This window comes from Rhineura floridana, chromosome 17, assembly GCF_030035675.1.
Source record: "Rhineura floridana isolate rRhiFlo1 chromosome 17, rRhiFlo1.hap2, whole genome shotgun sequence".
Taxonomy (NCBI): Eukaryota; Metazoa; Chordata; class Lepidosauria; order Squamata; family Rhineuridae; genus Rhineura; species Rhineura floridana.
The window spans coordinates 6,027,868-6,042,879 of record NC_084496.1 but is presented as its reverse complement, the minus strand read 5'-3'; the positions used below and the strand labels follow the sequence as shown (position 1 = coordinate 6,042,879).

The window sequence follows — 15,012 nt, the reverse complement described above, 5'->3', positions numbered from 1 at the left end:
TCGGTTTCGATCCAAGATGGCGACGGACTGAAAACGGCCTATCCAATAGCAAGCTGTACTTTCCCGGGCTGGTGCGGCAGGGGGCGGTCTCGCGCGCTCGGCGCCCACGAAGCCTTTCTAGCCTTCCCACTCCATCGTTCTCTCTCAAGATGGCGGCCCTCTTGTGGGTGACGTTCTGCGGGGCGACGGCGCTGCTGCTGTTCCTCCTGTTGCTATGGCAACGGGAGCGGCCCGCTGGTCCCGAGGAGAGCGCGGTGGCGGTGGTGGTGCTGGGCGACCTAGGCCGCAGCCCCCGCATGCAGTACCACGCCCTGTCGCTGGCCCGCCACGGCCGCCGCGTCGCCTTTATCGGCTACCCGGGTGAGCCCCCACTTCCTAGTGGCCTCCTTCCGGCTCCTTCCCGTCCCCGCTGCGGAGAGAGGTTCCGGGGCTCAAACGATCCTGGAAGCCACTCCTCCTGTTGCCCTGCAAATCCTCCCCACCCCAGACGTGGCAGGGGTTGAGCACTGTGGTCTTAGTGAAAGGCACTCTGCATATGCTCAAAGGCACTCTTGCCCTGCAGTGTAGCAGACTTGTGAACTCTTGTTCCGGAGACGGGGCGGGGGAGGTTAAGCGCTGGGGTCTGTTTCAGGTGAAAAGCATACGCGTATGCTCAGAGGCCCTCGTGCCCTGCAGTGTTAGAGCTGTTATTATTAACAGAATGCTGTTAAGGTGTACAGCCCTGTCCTTTGGTCTCCTGTAAAACCTCATTCCAGAGATGTGATAGGGTTTACCTGAAAGTGTTGTGGGCTGTTTCAGGGAAATGTTCTCTGCATGTGCTCAGAGGTCCTCTTGTAGGGCAGTCTTCGTCAGTCTAGGTATGCACCCGTGCAGCTTGCAGTTTTACAGTCCCTCATTCCGGAGATGTGAGAGTGCTTAAGTGCCGTGGTCTGCTTTGGGGAAAGGCACTCTACATGTGCTCAGATCCCCCCTTGCACTGCAGTGTTGTTGTTATTAACAGAGAATACCATTAAGGTATAAAGCCAAGACTGCTGCTGCCCTGCAGGCCCTCATTCCAGAGAGGGCTTAAGCTTAATCTGTTTCAGGGAAATGCTATCTGCCTAGGCACTCTTGCACTGCAGTGTTACTTATTTAACAGCATACCCCCAGCGGTTGAAAGGTCTGGGTTTAGGAACAAACCCCCCCCCACGGGTCAAATTTAAAGTCCTCTGCCTTTTCCCATCCCCCTGGACAGCTCCACTCCCTCATTCTCTAACACCTGGATTTCAGAAATATGGTTTAAAGGGCCTTTGGGATGCAGGGCAATAGGGACTGGGAACTTGTAGCCCTCCAAATGTCCTTGGACTCCAACTCCCATCAGCTTCAGCCAGCATGGCCAACGATGAGGGATGATGGGAGCTGGAGTCCAACAACATCTGGAAGGCTACAAGTCCCACATCTCTGCGTTAGGATGTCCCTCCAAAGAGCCGTAGGAATACGGTGAGTTGCCCTAATTTGCACAGGATTTCTCCCTACCCTACCCTGAGAAAACCCACATTTTTGGTTCATAGGCTAAACCTGACCTTGCTCTTACCTCTTAATATGTTTCTGTTGTGTTTGCCTGATTTCCTTAATTTGCGTTTCTCTCAGGCACAAAACTGCATAGTGAGATTACACACAATGGAAACATTCAGATTGTCCATATTGCTGAGCTCAAAATCTGGCAAGGTATGATGAAGATTGCAGTGTTTGGGTTTATTTTTAAAGAAGAATGCACCCATTTTCCGAATAAGATTATTTTGACAGAGGTGTCGGGGTGGGGGGGAACAATAGTTTTGCTCTCTTATATTTTGATTTTTTGTATGTAACTTGTTTGTAATGTTTGCCCGTTATTGATTGCTGAAATCCGCTTAGAGGTCTTTTGTTGTAGTACACTGTACATACATTTTGTTAATAAAAAATAGAATGCTAATGCAATGTGTGTGGGGCATTTGAACAGGAGGGATGCTTAATGCGCGCTGGGTTATCTTTCCTGCGTTCGCTAACCAACTCTTTCCCCTAACCAACCCCGGCACGCTGGACTTTCAGGCCAGAAGGAGATGGCACTGGCAGATGTGAGAAGGGTTATGTGCCCCCTGCATCAATTTTCCCGTACAAATGTACAGTGTTCACTGGCAAATTTAGATTTGGAAAACCCCTGCATGTTAGAGTTAATAGGGACGGCTGGCCTGTGTGTGCTCCAGCCCTGTCCTTCAGAAAATAAATATTCTTATGCCCATCAGGTGTAGAGAAGTTAGAAAATATAAGTTTGCTTCTCTCCGCTCTTCCTCTGTCTCTCTCCCCCCCCCAATTGAAAATGTCTGTGATTATTATGCATGTTGCCTCAAACCTGGACAACAACTTTCGTCTTGCAGTTGGGCCAAAAGTGCTCCAATATATTGCAAAAGTCATCGTACAGAGCATCCAACTATTTTATATGATGCTGAGGATAGCTAAACCCAGCTATGTTCTTCTCCAGGTATGTATGTGTCGTGTATAAGTGAGATCTGTACTGTATAGCCTTGTCTCTCCGTTCTGTTTAAACTGTACTGCTTGTCTTTGTTTTTAAAACCACAACTGTTGGAGTTGGGAAATGTGTTGTTTAAAGCATGCTTTTGTTTCAGTATTGTACTTGTAATATTGCCAAAACGTTTTAAGTTCAGTAGTGTAAGGTATGTTTTCGAGCGGACTTACGTTTTTGCTTTGGTCATTATGTTGTGGTAACTGCCTATTGCTGGAACAATGGCTTTCTACCAGTGCTGTACTCTTGGAGACTTTGCCTAAACTGCTGTGGACTGTCTCGTGGGCTTGACATTGCTGTTGCCTGTGCCCTGGCCTGAAGTGCTACCCCTGTGCCCAATCCCTGGACTGCTGGTAGACCCTGTCCAGCCTCGCCTGGCCTGACATAGGGCAGTGCATGAGATCTAGGAGATCCGTGATCAGACCTACCTATTTTTCCTTGCATGTCCTCCTTAAAAGCAGCTTGTTAGGGAGGAAGGGGCAGCTGAATTGGACTGAAACGCGGCACAGAGAGAAAGTGACTGTGTACATGCCCCAGTTTATTTTGCACCCAGAGTGCTTGGCGTGCACATGACATTAGCCACAATTCATTTCTGTCCGGTATCTATCCTATCAGCCTTCAGAGGAAGAAGAGGAGCTGGCAGATGGGGACATCCAGAAGGGTGCCAGTCAGCTTTTGGTTTGCTCGTATGTTTGACTGTTCAAGTTTGAAAGTGGGCTCAGAACACATCTGAAGAATGCACTTAGGCCCTCCTTTTATCCAGCATCTGTCTTCAGCCCAGAATGCTTTCAACTGCCTATTATAGCAAAACACCCATGATTACGTGATGGTGGACATTGCAAGTTCCTGATTGCGGGCTTCTCTGCGGCATCTGGTTGGCCACTGTGAGGGCAGGGCTCTTCTTTTGTTCTTAAGCATCCCTTGGTCAGTGCAACCCTAAGGATGTTTACTCGGGTAAATTCCACTGAGTTGAATGGGACAGTGTCTAGCACATGCATTTAGGACTGCAGTCTGCATGTGTCTCTGTGACCTCTGTTCTTGGAGAGACTTGTTGCAGCCTCACTTGTGGGCCGCTCAGTCTCAGGGCTAGAGAACAGGTTTTGGCTCTTAAAATACTATCTTCCACTTCACTTTTTCCTGAGGACTGAATGGCAGCTGTTCACTTGTATGAGAGAAAGGGGGTTGCTCAGGCACACCGTTAGAGTAGAGCAAGGTGTCCTCCAGATATTATTGGACTCCAACTCCCATCAGCCCTGGCCAGCATGACTAATGGTCAGCAGTGATGGGAGTTGTAGTCCAGTAACATCTGGAGGGCACCATGTTGGGCTGCCTCTGGAGTACAGTTTAAGTCTGCTGTTGGCGTTTGGTCACTGTAGCAATCTCAACCGATGAGAACCAAGTTTGCTCTTATCTGCATAACACTGAATTTTGCTCCCTGGTCACACAATGGCGTGACAGATCTTTGGGAAAGTGGGACAGAATGTTGGGAACTGGCTTTGATATGCTCATATTGACGTTTGGGCGTTGCTATCCATCTACGTGGCGCTTTGCCAGAAGCAAAACTGATAGGTTCTCCCTGGTGCACAGTGAGTTTACAATCTGAAGTCCGATTAGCGGGGAAAAGACCAAAAGGAAGAGAGGACAGGAAGAGGTGAGAAGAGCATGTGAACAGTCAGAGATGACTACAGAACTGTGATCCGTAGTTTGTTAGGGGTGCTTGGAATTGTAGCTCTTTAAATGTATGGTGTGGATGTGACCTGTGGCACCAAGGCAAAAGCTTGGAGGGGGAGGATGCGGCTTGCAAGGAAAGATTTGATGGGTGGGGAGAGAGGTTTGGCATTCTGGGTTGGAGTTATAGGCATGGGAGGGGGCAAGGGGGGAAGAAAGCGAGAGCTCTTTGCTGTTTCTGAAATGCGCTCTTTTTTTTTGTCTTCCTTGAATGACCAGAATCCTCCAGGTCTGCCCAGCATAGCTGTCACCTGGGCTGCTTGTCTTCTGCGAAGCAGCAAGCTGATCATCGACTGGCACAACTACGGCTATACTATCATGAGCCTGACACACGGAAAGGGGCACCCTGTTGTCCGGATTGCTAAATGGTTTGTACAAGGGCTGTTTTATAGTTTATAGGACTCAATCAGTGAGCCAAGGGGATTCTAGTTTAAAAAAAAAAAAATCACGCAGGACTAAAATTAGCCCCCTCCTTCCCTACAGGTCTATATGGTGGTTTTGAAAACCCCAAAGAAGATGGCTTTGGACCCCCTGTACTTCTTTAAAGGAAGAGCAGTGTCCTAGAATGCCCTGTTGTTGTTTAATTCATTTATATCTCACCTTTCCTCCAATGGCCTCAAAGCAGTATACATGGTCCTTCCCTCCCCCATTTTATCCTTGCAACACCCCTGTGAGGTAGGTTAGACTGAGAGCTAGTGATTGGCCCAAAGTAGCCCAGGGAGCTTCATGGCCAAGTGGGATCTCCCCAGTCCCACTCTGATACTCTAATCGCTACAGCACACTCCCTTGTGATGCTCATTGGGGAGTGTTTCAGAAGGGTTGGAAGCTCTGCTAATTATTTGTGCACCCATTAGTAACTGGCCTCATACATTGCATTGCTGAATATGAATATTTAGGTAAACCTCGGAAAGCTTTGCGATATTTGTACGTTATTATTTTAATGTGTTAGTTACCTTTATGCAAAAATAATCTCTAGCATGTATAAATGTTGAATAAAATTGTTGGGCACCTGGATGTGTCTGTTTTCTGTGATAACAAATGAGGGCCCCAATCCAGATGTAAAGTTAGTCAAACCTAAAGCCATAACAATCCTATGCGTGCTGGACTGGATCTGGGCTAAGTTAATTGCACTTGGATCACACTGAAATCAACATGAAACCTTCAGGCTGTGGTAAAACTTAAATCTCATTGATGTCAGTGGAGATTTAGGTCCGTTAACCAGCCCATTAGGTGGGGTTTGCTTCTGAGTAGATATTCAAAGGGTAATAGCATGAATCACATTGAAAAGAGTTGTCAGTGTTTTAAGATGGAGTTGGGCTATGATATTATGGGGTGGGCACCCTTTTAGTTTTGAATTTAGTCTCAGTTTTTTTTTTTAGTATGCCAAGCCACTGAATTCCTGGGTTATGAGGAATTATGTATAGGAAGCATATGAACATATATTGCATTTTTGTACTTTACAGGGGGTTGAGAAATGAAAGAAAATATAGGCAGCAATGTTTATATTCCTGTAATGTTGTTTTAGTTTTTTTTAAAGGCTTAGCAACTGTGGAGGAAAGTTATATTTCCATGAAAACAACTGAGATAGGTTATGTTCAGTAACCGATAAAAGCTCGATTTCTTTCAGGTACGAAGAATTCTTTGGCCGGCTGTCTGACTATAACATTTGTGTGACTAACGCAATGAAAGAGGATCTTCAGATGAATTGTAATATCAGGTAATTCGGTGGCTCAGAAAAGCTGAACATGTTGCAATGGAATTTACTAATTAAGTTGAATCGTATAGAAACATCCTGTCGTGCTGATTTTGGGAGAGGAAGGAGATATGTCGTGAATCTAGAGCAAAAAATAATACTTAAGACTCCCCTCTTTCCAGCACACTTCTGAAAACATTCAACTCTTCACCCACATGTTTTCAGTCTGACTGGTTTGAGCTGTAGATATTTACACGGGCACCTTATTTTTTCTGATGATGCAAATTTATTTAATTCCATTTCTATACCGCCCATAGCAAGCTCTCTGGGCGGTGTACATCAAATAAAAACACAGCAAATACAATTTAAAACAATCTGGTCATCAAATTACAATTTAACTGTCTGTTAGATTGTTCGGTATATTGATTAGGTCAGCCCTCTGCATGTTGCACAGGATTGTATTCAACGATGGTCCTACTCTGAATAGAGCCACTGAAATGTACAGTCATGACTAACTTAGGTCCATTAATTTCATTGGGTCTTCTCTGATCAGGGCTAACCTTGGCTGCAATCCCCAGTCATTGTGCTGCTGGAGACTTGTTAGCTAGCCAATATGGATATAATTGTTATTTATTATTTAAATAGTTTTGAAAATGTATCTTTAGGTTGCTTTTCTGGGATTCCCCCCCCCCCCCCAATAGATCTGGTATACGAATGCATGTGTACATTTCAGCTGTATTGTTCATACTGACTTTTTTTGTCTCTGAGCTGCTTTGAGCATTATTTGTATGGAAAAGCTGCTTATAAAATGTATATAATAACAGCAAATGGGGGAAGGGAGGAGTGGGGTCATGCTGTCTGCCAGCCCTGATGTTTATACTTTGGCTCTCACTTATGCTGAGGGGGCCTACAGATGGTGAGTGCAAAGTGCATCAGCCCAACCCGTGTGATTTCACACCCCAAAATCTCAGTGTACAGGTTGGACCTAGATGCATTAGCCTATTCAGGTCTGATGTCCAGTGTGTGATTTATTAATTTATTTATCACATTTCTGTCTTGCTTTTTCCTCCAAGGAGCTTATGGTGGCATGCATGGTTCCCCTCCCTCTCCATTTTATCCTCACAACAACCCTGTGAGGTAGGTTAGTCTGAGAGACTGCAGCTGGCCCAACGTCACCCAGTGTGCTTCATGGTTGTGTGGGGATTTTGAACCTTTATCTCCCAGGTGCTTTAGTTCAACATTCCAACTATTACACCACACTGGCTCTTGAATATCAAGCCGGGATGAGGCCTAGGATTCCCTTACACCATGTACCCTTCTCCTCTCTGTAATGTAACGTCTGCCTAAAGCTTTCCAGTCTTAATTTTGTGGAAATGTTTTCCCAGGGCACGTCTAAAGTGCCTTTTACTTCCCTCACTTTTTATCTTTCATTGTTTTGACCACTGAACCTGTTGCGTTACAGAGCGATAACTCTCTACGACAAGCCGGCTTCTTTCTTTAAAGAAACGCCCTTGAGCGACCAGCATAAGTTATTCATGAAACTAGCCAAAGAGTATGCTCCGTTTAAAGATCAGCCTGTGTAAGTTAAGACACGTTTTGCGTGCTTTCCCTTGATTTGGGTACTGGGTGCTTTGTCTTCGCTGGGCACAAAGGCTAATGGGTGGAGGGTCCTGGTACAAAACTTCGAAAAGAGGCCGGTATAGCCGATATCTCTTTGGTCTAAATGTGGAGCTGACCTTATGCCTACTCTGATCTGATTTTTGGAAGCCGCAAGTTTTGGTTCGGCAGCTGTGCTTTTGCTTACCTTGCCAGTTCCTGGAAGAGGGTAGTCTTCAGAATTCTGTTTCTTCTTAGAACAGAGTCCATCCTCCCAGATGATGCCGAGGAGTCTGTCTTTACCCAACGTGACGTTGGAAGCGGACACGTGACATGCCGCATGGGCCGCCCTGCTCTCCTCATCAGCAGCACCAGCTGGACAGGTTGTGGCTCTAAACCAGCATTTATCTTTCCTTACGGGGTCTGCGAGGTGCCTGTGCATTTAGCTGTAAAACAAGGGTAGGGAACCTCAGGCCAGGGAGCCAAATGCGGCCCTCCAGGCCTCTGTCTGGCCTGTGGGACTTTCCTCAGGCCCTCAGCAGCCCTGCTTCATGTCCTTCTTGAGTGTTTTTGTCTGTCTAGAAATGAGCCCTTGAACTGTGATCATGCCTCTTGCTTGGATGGATAGATGGAAGACAGAGGAGTGCGTGTGTAGAAACAAGCCCACTGTACAGAGTAAAATTCACATCTGTTGCTCCACCCACTTTTGCCTCTGGCCCCACCCACCACCGGCATGTGGCTCCCAGAAAGTTGCACAAAAGGGAGTGTGGCCCTTGTGCTAAAAATGTTCCCTGTCCCTGCTGTAGAACTTTGTACTCACTCTGAACCTCTGTACCATGTGTAACAAGAGAAATAAGTGCTTGAGCAGAGGATGCTTCAAAATTGCTTGGAATCCCTTTTTAAATTAGTGGGGATCCAGATGATCATTTATCAGAGGGTAATGTAATCATGGTGGCCCTACGGCCACACCAGGAGCTGGATGATAAAGGCGCTTCTTGCTTTTTCCACTTACCAGTGTTTGGATAACATTTTCTTGTTGGCAATTACAAACTGAGTTTTAATTAATGTTTGAAGGGGAGAGTTAAGAGACCTTTTCGAAGTTGACAGGATGAAGTAAGCGACCTTGAGCGCAGGGCAGTCTCTTTTAGGACTGGGTTTAGTTTTGGATTTATGGCAGAGATCTATTTACCAGCTTCTAGGAAAAGTAATAGAGCTGGCCCTAGCACTAGGCAGGGTGAGGTGGCAGACTTTCATGGTACAATTTATTTAGTATTACAGTTTTACTGCTATGGTTGGGGGAACTATCTGGGTCTTCTGCCTTAGGCACCAAAATACCTTGGACTGCCTCTTAATATATAAAGTGTGTAGATAACCATTTTATTTATTTAAAGCATTCTTACCCCACTCCAGCCAAAAAGGCTCCCAGAGCTGCTTACAGATCAATAACAAAGGAATCCTTTCCCTCGGGTTTCTATACGGGAAGACAAGACACAAAAGGAAAAAGGGATGGGGTGGGAAGAGGAAAACAAGCAACCTCTGGCACCAGTTACTTAAACATGTCAAAGTTCTTGAAATGAAAACTGGGATGAAAACAGATCTGATAGCTTGATGGAATATCTTCTGTTGGGTGACGGTTGTGGAAGTGCTAAAGGCTCCCAGCTGTCAAAAGGCCTTAGGGAATCAGCAAGTGCACAGGGCATTTTGCTGTCTGTTTTATAGTTTGAATGTACGCAGAATTAATTTCTGAGCTGATTTCAGTAGGCATAGGCATGCCTCATGCAAGCACAGTGTACGCTGTCCCATTCATTCAAGTAACAAATACCAAAAAGTTTACTTTTGCAACATGTCTGCTGTGAGCCCCTTTGGCTGTACAAGAGAGGTGGACTGTGTTGATTATCTCACTTTTTCTCAGTTGGTACAAAGGCAACTCTCAAAATCACATATCATCACAGTCAACCATTTTAAGTGAAACCAGACATATAGCTCTGATGCCTCTATATTAAGTCTGTGAACTTTTTTTTCTTTTCTAGAAGATGAAGACTTTTCCATCCTATTAAGAGCTTTAGAAGGTAGGTTATCAAGGAAGCTCTTTGTTTTTTCTTGACAAGCAAACCTGGATCCAGTTGTGTTCCTTACTGTTCCCTGGCAAACACGGCTTGCATTTGCCGCTGTTAAAATCTCATGCTGAATGTAAGCTGTGCTGCCTTGGACAGGGTTGGATCTGGTGATTGATAGGGAGAAAGTATGACTTGCCATGACCACTCCTCCCTGGGCTTTTAACCACAGCTAAGCACAGCAGCTAAGCCAAGGATCTTGGTTAGGGTCTCTCTGCCTTGACCACGATCTGCAACCAAGCTTTGTAGATCGTTAAGGATGAGAGACTTTAACCACAATCCTCAATTTGGATGACACAGTAATCCAAGGTTTGTAGCTGCTGCGCCACACTGGGATTAACAGCCCGTGGAGGGCCAAAGCTGAGTGCCTCTATGGGAGGTTGCACGGTAAACCATGGTTTGGCTTAGCGTGCTGTGCAAAGCCATCCCAGATCATCTTAGCTCTTGTTAGAACTTTTTACCTGGCAGAGGATTGAGACTGCCAATCCCAATACCCCCATCAGAAAAAGGTGCTCCCACCAAGGAAAAGGCTCTCTCACTCTCTGGGAATAGATTTGCTCTATTCGACCACCCTTCCAACGCAGTTCTCTTTGTGTTGCCACAGTGTGGTACATGGAAGGGGTTCCCATGGCGTGGTCCGCAGTCATCCAGGTGGGCCTTGCTGTGTCTGTGAAGAACGGCGACTGTGGACGGTGGGCACAGCACACAGCATTGTTGATTTTTACTTGTATTTTTATGCCTTCTTTTACTTCTTAAGATTGCATGTTGTGTATTACTGTCTTTTGTATTGTGTTCTGTGGAATTAAACGGTAATGCAATAAAATACAATATAGGAAATAAAAGAAGCCATAAAAATAATGCAGCATTTTGCACAGCACATTACAATTGCTTCAACAGGCAGAAAAATCATTAAGGGATCCACCAAGACCCTCAGTAATGTTCAAGTGGCCTGTGTGGAAAAAGGGTTTGGGAGCCACTGATTTATGGGATTGAGATGTTGAGGTGCAAAGCTTCTTCTAGTGTGTGTTGTTCTTGTTCTAAGTGACAGTGGAAAACCTAGGTGCCATAAAAATGCCTAACATAACAGGCAGCGACTACCCGGTTATCCCTCCCCCCCACGGCTTTGTCGGTGCAGATTCCTTTTGGGATCCGGCTACAATCAAATCTTGGATGTAAAACTGTGCAGTTCTCCCCACCTCAGTCTTCCTGCTTGCTTTTGAAATCCTGAACTTGCTTAAAATGGGAAAGGTGCCTTTTGTCGCCCATAGCTTTTCCAGAATGATCCTTGTGGGAAAGTAGAAAAACTCTCTGTTCTTTGTTTTCTGATGCACAGAATATGAACGATATCTCAATGATGGAGCTGAACTTCCACCTTTAGTGTGCGTGATAACAGGTAGCAACTTCTGAATCATTTTATTTTCTGTTCCTCTTGATTCTTTAAACTGGGAAACCCATTTCTCCCCAACCACTGGAGAAGGAAGAAAAGAAGGCCTTGCTTGCTTTGGAGCTGTGTTTGTGTATAGAGTGTGTTACTGAACACCCGGCATTTACTTTGGTGCTGTGTGCCACTGTGACCTAATTTGCAGTCATAGTGTCATCTCCTCTCTGAGTGCTCTGGGCGATCAAATGACATCCGGCCCAGGGTCTAATAACTTTCTCAACATGCCCCTTTGGTTTAACGCTGAGTGCTGTGTGCCTTTTCTGCTTCTGTTCAAAAGGCAAAGGGCCTCTGAAAGAGTATTACAACAAGCTGATTGCGACGCTGCACTTCAAGCATATCCAGATCTGTACTCCCTGGCTGGAAGCAGAGGATTACCCTCTTCTGCTCGGTAAGGAATGGCTGAGACATTTCCAGTGTTTTGACATGGCAATACCATTTGAAAACTTTTCAGGAGCTGGCTCGCAAGGTCTTGGGGGATATAGGATCCTGCCGTATGGTCTGGTCCATTGCAGGACTGCGACAGCAGAACCTGCCGTTACGTAAACGTCGATCCAAATGGGTCTGTTAAAGCAGGAGAGGAACTTGCCAGCCATCTCCCCTCCCCAGCCTTGCCTCTTCCTCCCCACAAAGGAGTGGAAGGGCAAGGCAGAGGGGAAAGCAAGATAGCAACGATATAAAGATACCAACTTAAAATCAGTTAAAACAACTTGCAATCAGAATAGGATGGGTCCTCAAAAAACAAGTGTCTTGGGTGTCAAACCAGGGTAAAGAAGTGCATCTTCAGCATTAGACAGAAGCTTATACAATGAAGGCACCAGAAAAATCTCTGTAGAGGTGGGTAGGTGGGTGGGGGAACTCCACGGCTTAGGGGATGCCACAATGAATGTTGCCTCCTGGGCTGCCACTCCCAGAACCTCCAAGGGCAGTGGACCTACCAAGAGGGCCACCTTTGCCCATCTGAACTCCTGGGAGGGTCTTGTGCTCTGGCTTGTGTTCATATGTGGGCCAAACTTGGTGTTGTGAACAACAATTTTAAAAAAATGCAAACAGGTGCTACGCCAGAGCTGGTTTACAATTCCCTTCTCCCCCATCTCCCAGTACCGATTCTTTCTAGATGTGCCTCATGAAATCACCATGCCATCTGATTTGTGCCAAGAGAACCTTTGTGTCATTTTCTCTCTGTTGGTGAAACAAAGCAGGGATCCCATTATTTCAGCAAACAGCACACTACAAAAGAAACACCTTCACAAAATACACTCTGTTTAATTTCTCTTACAGGCTCAGCGGACTTGGGTGTCTGCCTTCATACGTCCTCCAGCGGCTTGGATCTGCCTATGAAGGTGGTGGACATGTTTGGCTGCTGTTTGCCTGTGTGCGCAGTGCACTTCCAGTGGTAAGAACTAACATGTCTCTTTCGACTTGTCCAAAACAAGTTAAGTGTCAGATCATTGGTCTGTGTAGCTCACAAATGTCTACACTGTCTGGTAGCAGCTCTCCAGGATTTCAGGCAGGGAGTCTGTTTTCTAGCCCTGTCTTTAAATGGGATCTTCAGCCCTACTTGAGACCTTCTACATGCAAAACACGCGCTCTAGCCACCGAGTTATGTCTCGCTTGTCCTCCCTGCTTACTCCTCTCTAGATCCCTTGAGATCTTCATCTCTTTGCTCTTATTGTTCGCTGCTGTTATTGTTACAAGTAGGGCTTGCAACAAAAAGTTGCAGCATCGGATGCCTAAGGGAAGATCTCCAGGGCTCCAGCTAGTCTGAAGCACAAGCCTTGTTCAGGCCTCACGGGAGCGGGGAATTTCTGGATCTCCCTCCACCTTCCTATATTTTCCTGCAGACCCTGGAAGCACACAGGTCCTTTTCACATTCCCTTTAGTTAGAAAACTACAATAATAAAAGAAATTGAAATCTTGCTGTGCTGACTGGGGCTGATTGGAATGTTGGGAACGGCTCCTTTAATGTGATGGCAAGCCCGCTCACTGAGGTTCTTTCCCTGCTGTTTTCTTTTCTTACCAGCATACATGAGCTTGTGAAGCATGAAATAAACGGTTTGATATTCAGGGACTCAAGTGAACTTGCAGAGCAGCTTAAGGTAATAAAAAAAAAGAACTTCCTTGACTTACTGATGGTGCTCATTGTGCTATTTATTGACCTGAAAGCATTTAAAAGCTGTTTAATTTGGAAAGTCTCCCAAACCTCGAAATACTGTGAGCTTACTACTTTGGAATAAGTCCTCTTGAACACAGTGGCAGTGGCTTTCTGAATGAGCATGACTGAATGGACAGTCAATTGACTTGAAAGGAACTTGTAACAGGAAAGGCTAAGGCAGGCATAGCTGACTCGGTGCCCTCTAGATGTTGTAGACGACAGTTCCCATGATTCCTGACTGCTGGCATGCTGGGGCTGATGAGAATTGTAATCCAAAACATCTGGAGGGCTCCGCCTTGGCTCCCCCTGGGCTAAGGACAGTAGCACGGGAAAGACAGAGGGCTGGACTATATGAGAACATGCTGCCGGATCAGGCCAAAGGCCCATCTCACCCAGCATCTTCTTCCTGTAGTCGTCGAGCTGGCCACCGTGAGGTGTCCCGTTTCAGGACCTGAGTGCAGCAGTGGCCTCGCTACTTGTGATTCCCACCAACTGGTATTCAGAGCATCCTGCTTCTGATGCTGGAGGTAGAACAGCTGCCGAGGCCAGTAGCCGTTGATAACCTTATCTCGTCTACTCTTGTAAAAGCCACCCAGTATGATCAGATCATGTGATTTATCTCTTGCTGGACTGTACCACTTGAGATGGCAAGGAAGGGAATTTCTTGTTTGAATGATGCTTCTTGAGTTACTTTATGCACTCACAAAATTAGGACGCTGGGAGAAGTTTATAAGCAAACCTTCTTCCTGGCATGCTAGCTTTCTGTGTCCAGGGAGTTATTTTTAAATAAGGGGGAGCATTCAGACACTTGGTTTGAATAGGGTATACTTTGTGCTTTTAAAAATATATAACTTTTTTATATATATAAAGAATTTCCTAGTATAGGGAATGCAGGCTAAACATTTATCCCATTTTGTTTAAAAGAAACAAATCAAGTGCAGACAGTGTAGCTAGGCTTCAGAGAGTACAGAACTACAAAACCTTCAACCCTTAATTATTTTCTTAGTAGGTCAGCAAAATCGTATAGCAGGAGTGGGGAACCTTTGGCCCTCCAGATGTTGCTGAACTACACCTCCCATCATCCTTGCCCATTGGCCATGCTGGCTGGGGCTGATGGGGGTTGGTGTTTAGAAACATCTGGAGGGCCACAGTTTTCCCACACCTGTCGTATAAGGATCTGGGATGCGTAAAGGTTATTGAATCGTGGAATACACAGTTCTGAGTATAATTTACTTGTGTTAGCAATTCTTTGATAATCCTAGGACTTGTCACATTATTACTGTGCATGTGCAAATTATTGGACGTGGTACTTTTCTAGAGATACCTCAGTTCAGATTTCTTCTCTTGCATGGGCATAAAAGGAAGCACTTTAATTTGCAGTAGCTTTATCCAAGAAAAAGTATTTGCATATTTCAGCCACTGCAGGTACAGGAAGAACAATACTTTGAAATGCAATATTTCCATTCTTCTGCATACTGCGTTCATCTGTTTCACACACTTTCTACCTGTGCAGATGCTTTTCTTGCAATACCCTGCTGTGGAAGGCAAGCTCGATTTATTCCGAAGGAATCTTCGCACAGCCAAGCAACTGCGATGGGATGAAAGTTGGGAACAGACAGTCCTTCCTCTTTTTAGCAGCAGTTAAACTGATAAGACATGAAAGTTAATTTGTAACTTGTGCATTCCTAAAATCTGTAACATTGTGACAGTGTTTTGTAAAATAAAAATTCTTTTTTAAAAAGAAAAAAA

General features: G+C 45.5%; 1 protein-coding gene across 3 annotated transcripts; it reads left to right on the top strand.

Annotated features, from left to right (window-relative positions):
* ALG1 (ALG1 chitobiosyldiphosphodolichol beta-mannosyltransferase) lies at nt 1–15,012 on the top strand. Of its 3 annotated transcripts, none has more exons than XM_061599887.1 (13): nt 1–360; nt 1,630–1,707; nt 2,394–2,497; nt 4,487–4,635; nt 5,895–5,984; nt 7,423–7,539; nt 7,815–7,939; nt 9,587–9,625; nt 11,004–11,063; nt 11,389–11,499; nt 12,390–12,504; nt 13,132–13,207; nt 14,777–15,012. In XM_061599887.1, the coding sequence occupies exons 1-13, from the start codon at nt 150–152 to the stop codon at nt 14,906–14,908; spliced, it is 1,407 nt and encodes a 468-aa protein (XP_061455871.1). In that variant the 5' UTR covers nt 1–149; the 3' UTR covers nt 14,909–15,012. The 3 variants fall into 3 exon arrangements, with proteins under 3 accessions (XP_061455871.1, XP_061455874.1, XP_061455872.1); XM_061599890.1 differs by lacking the exon at nt 1–360 and adding an exon at nt 449–631; XM_061599888.1 differs by lacking the exon at nt 1–360 and adding an exon at nt 693–857.

Excerpts from the sequence above, each read along its gene's own strand:
- ALG1 (XM_061599887.1), top strand. The coding sequence starts at position 150 with ATGGCGGCCCTCTTGTGGGTGACGTTCTGCGGGGCGACGGCGCTGCTG. Across the intron at positions 7,540-7,814 it reads CCGTTTAAAGATCAGCCTGT|AACAGAGTCCATCCTCCCAG; the intron begins GTAAGTTAAGAC and ends GTTTCTTCTTAG. Across the intron at positions 12,505-13,131 it reads TGCGCAGTGCACTTCCAGTG|CATACATGAGCTTGTGAAGC; the intron begins GTAAGAACTAAC and ends TTTTCTTACCAG.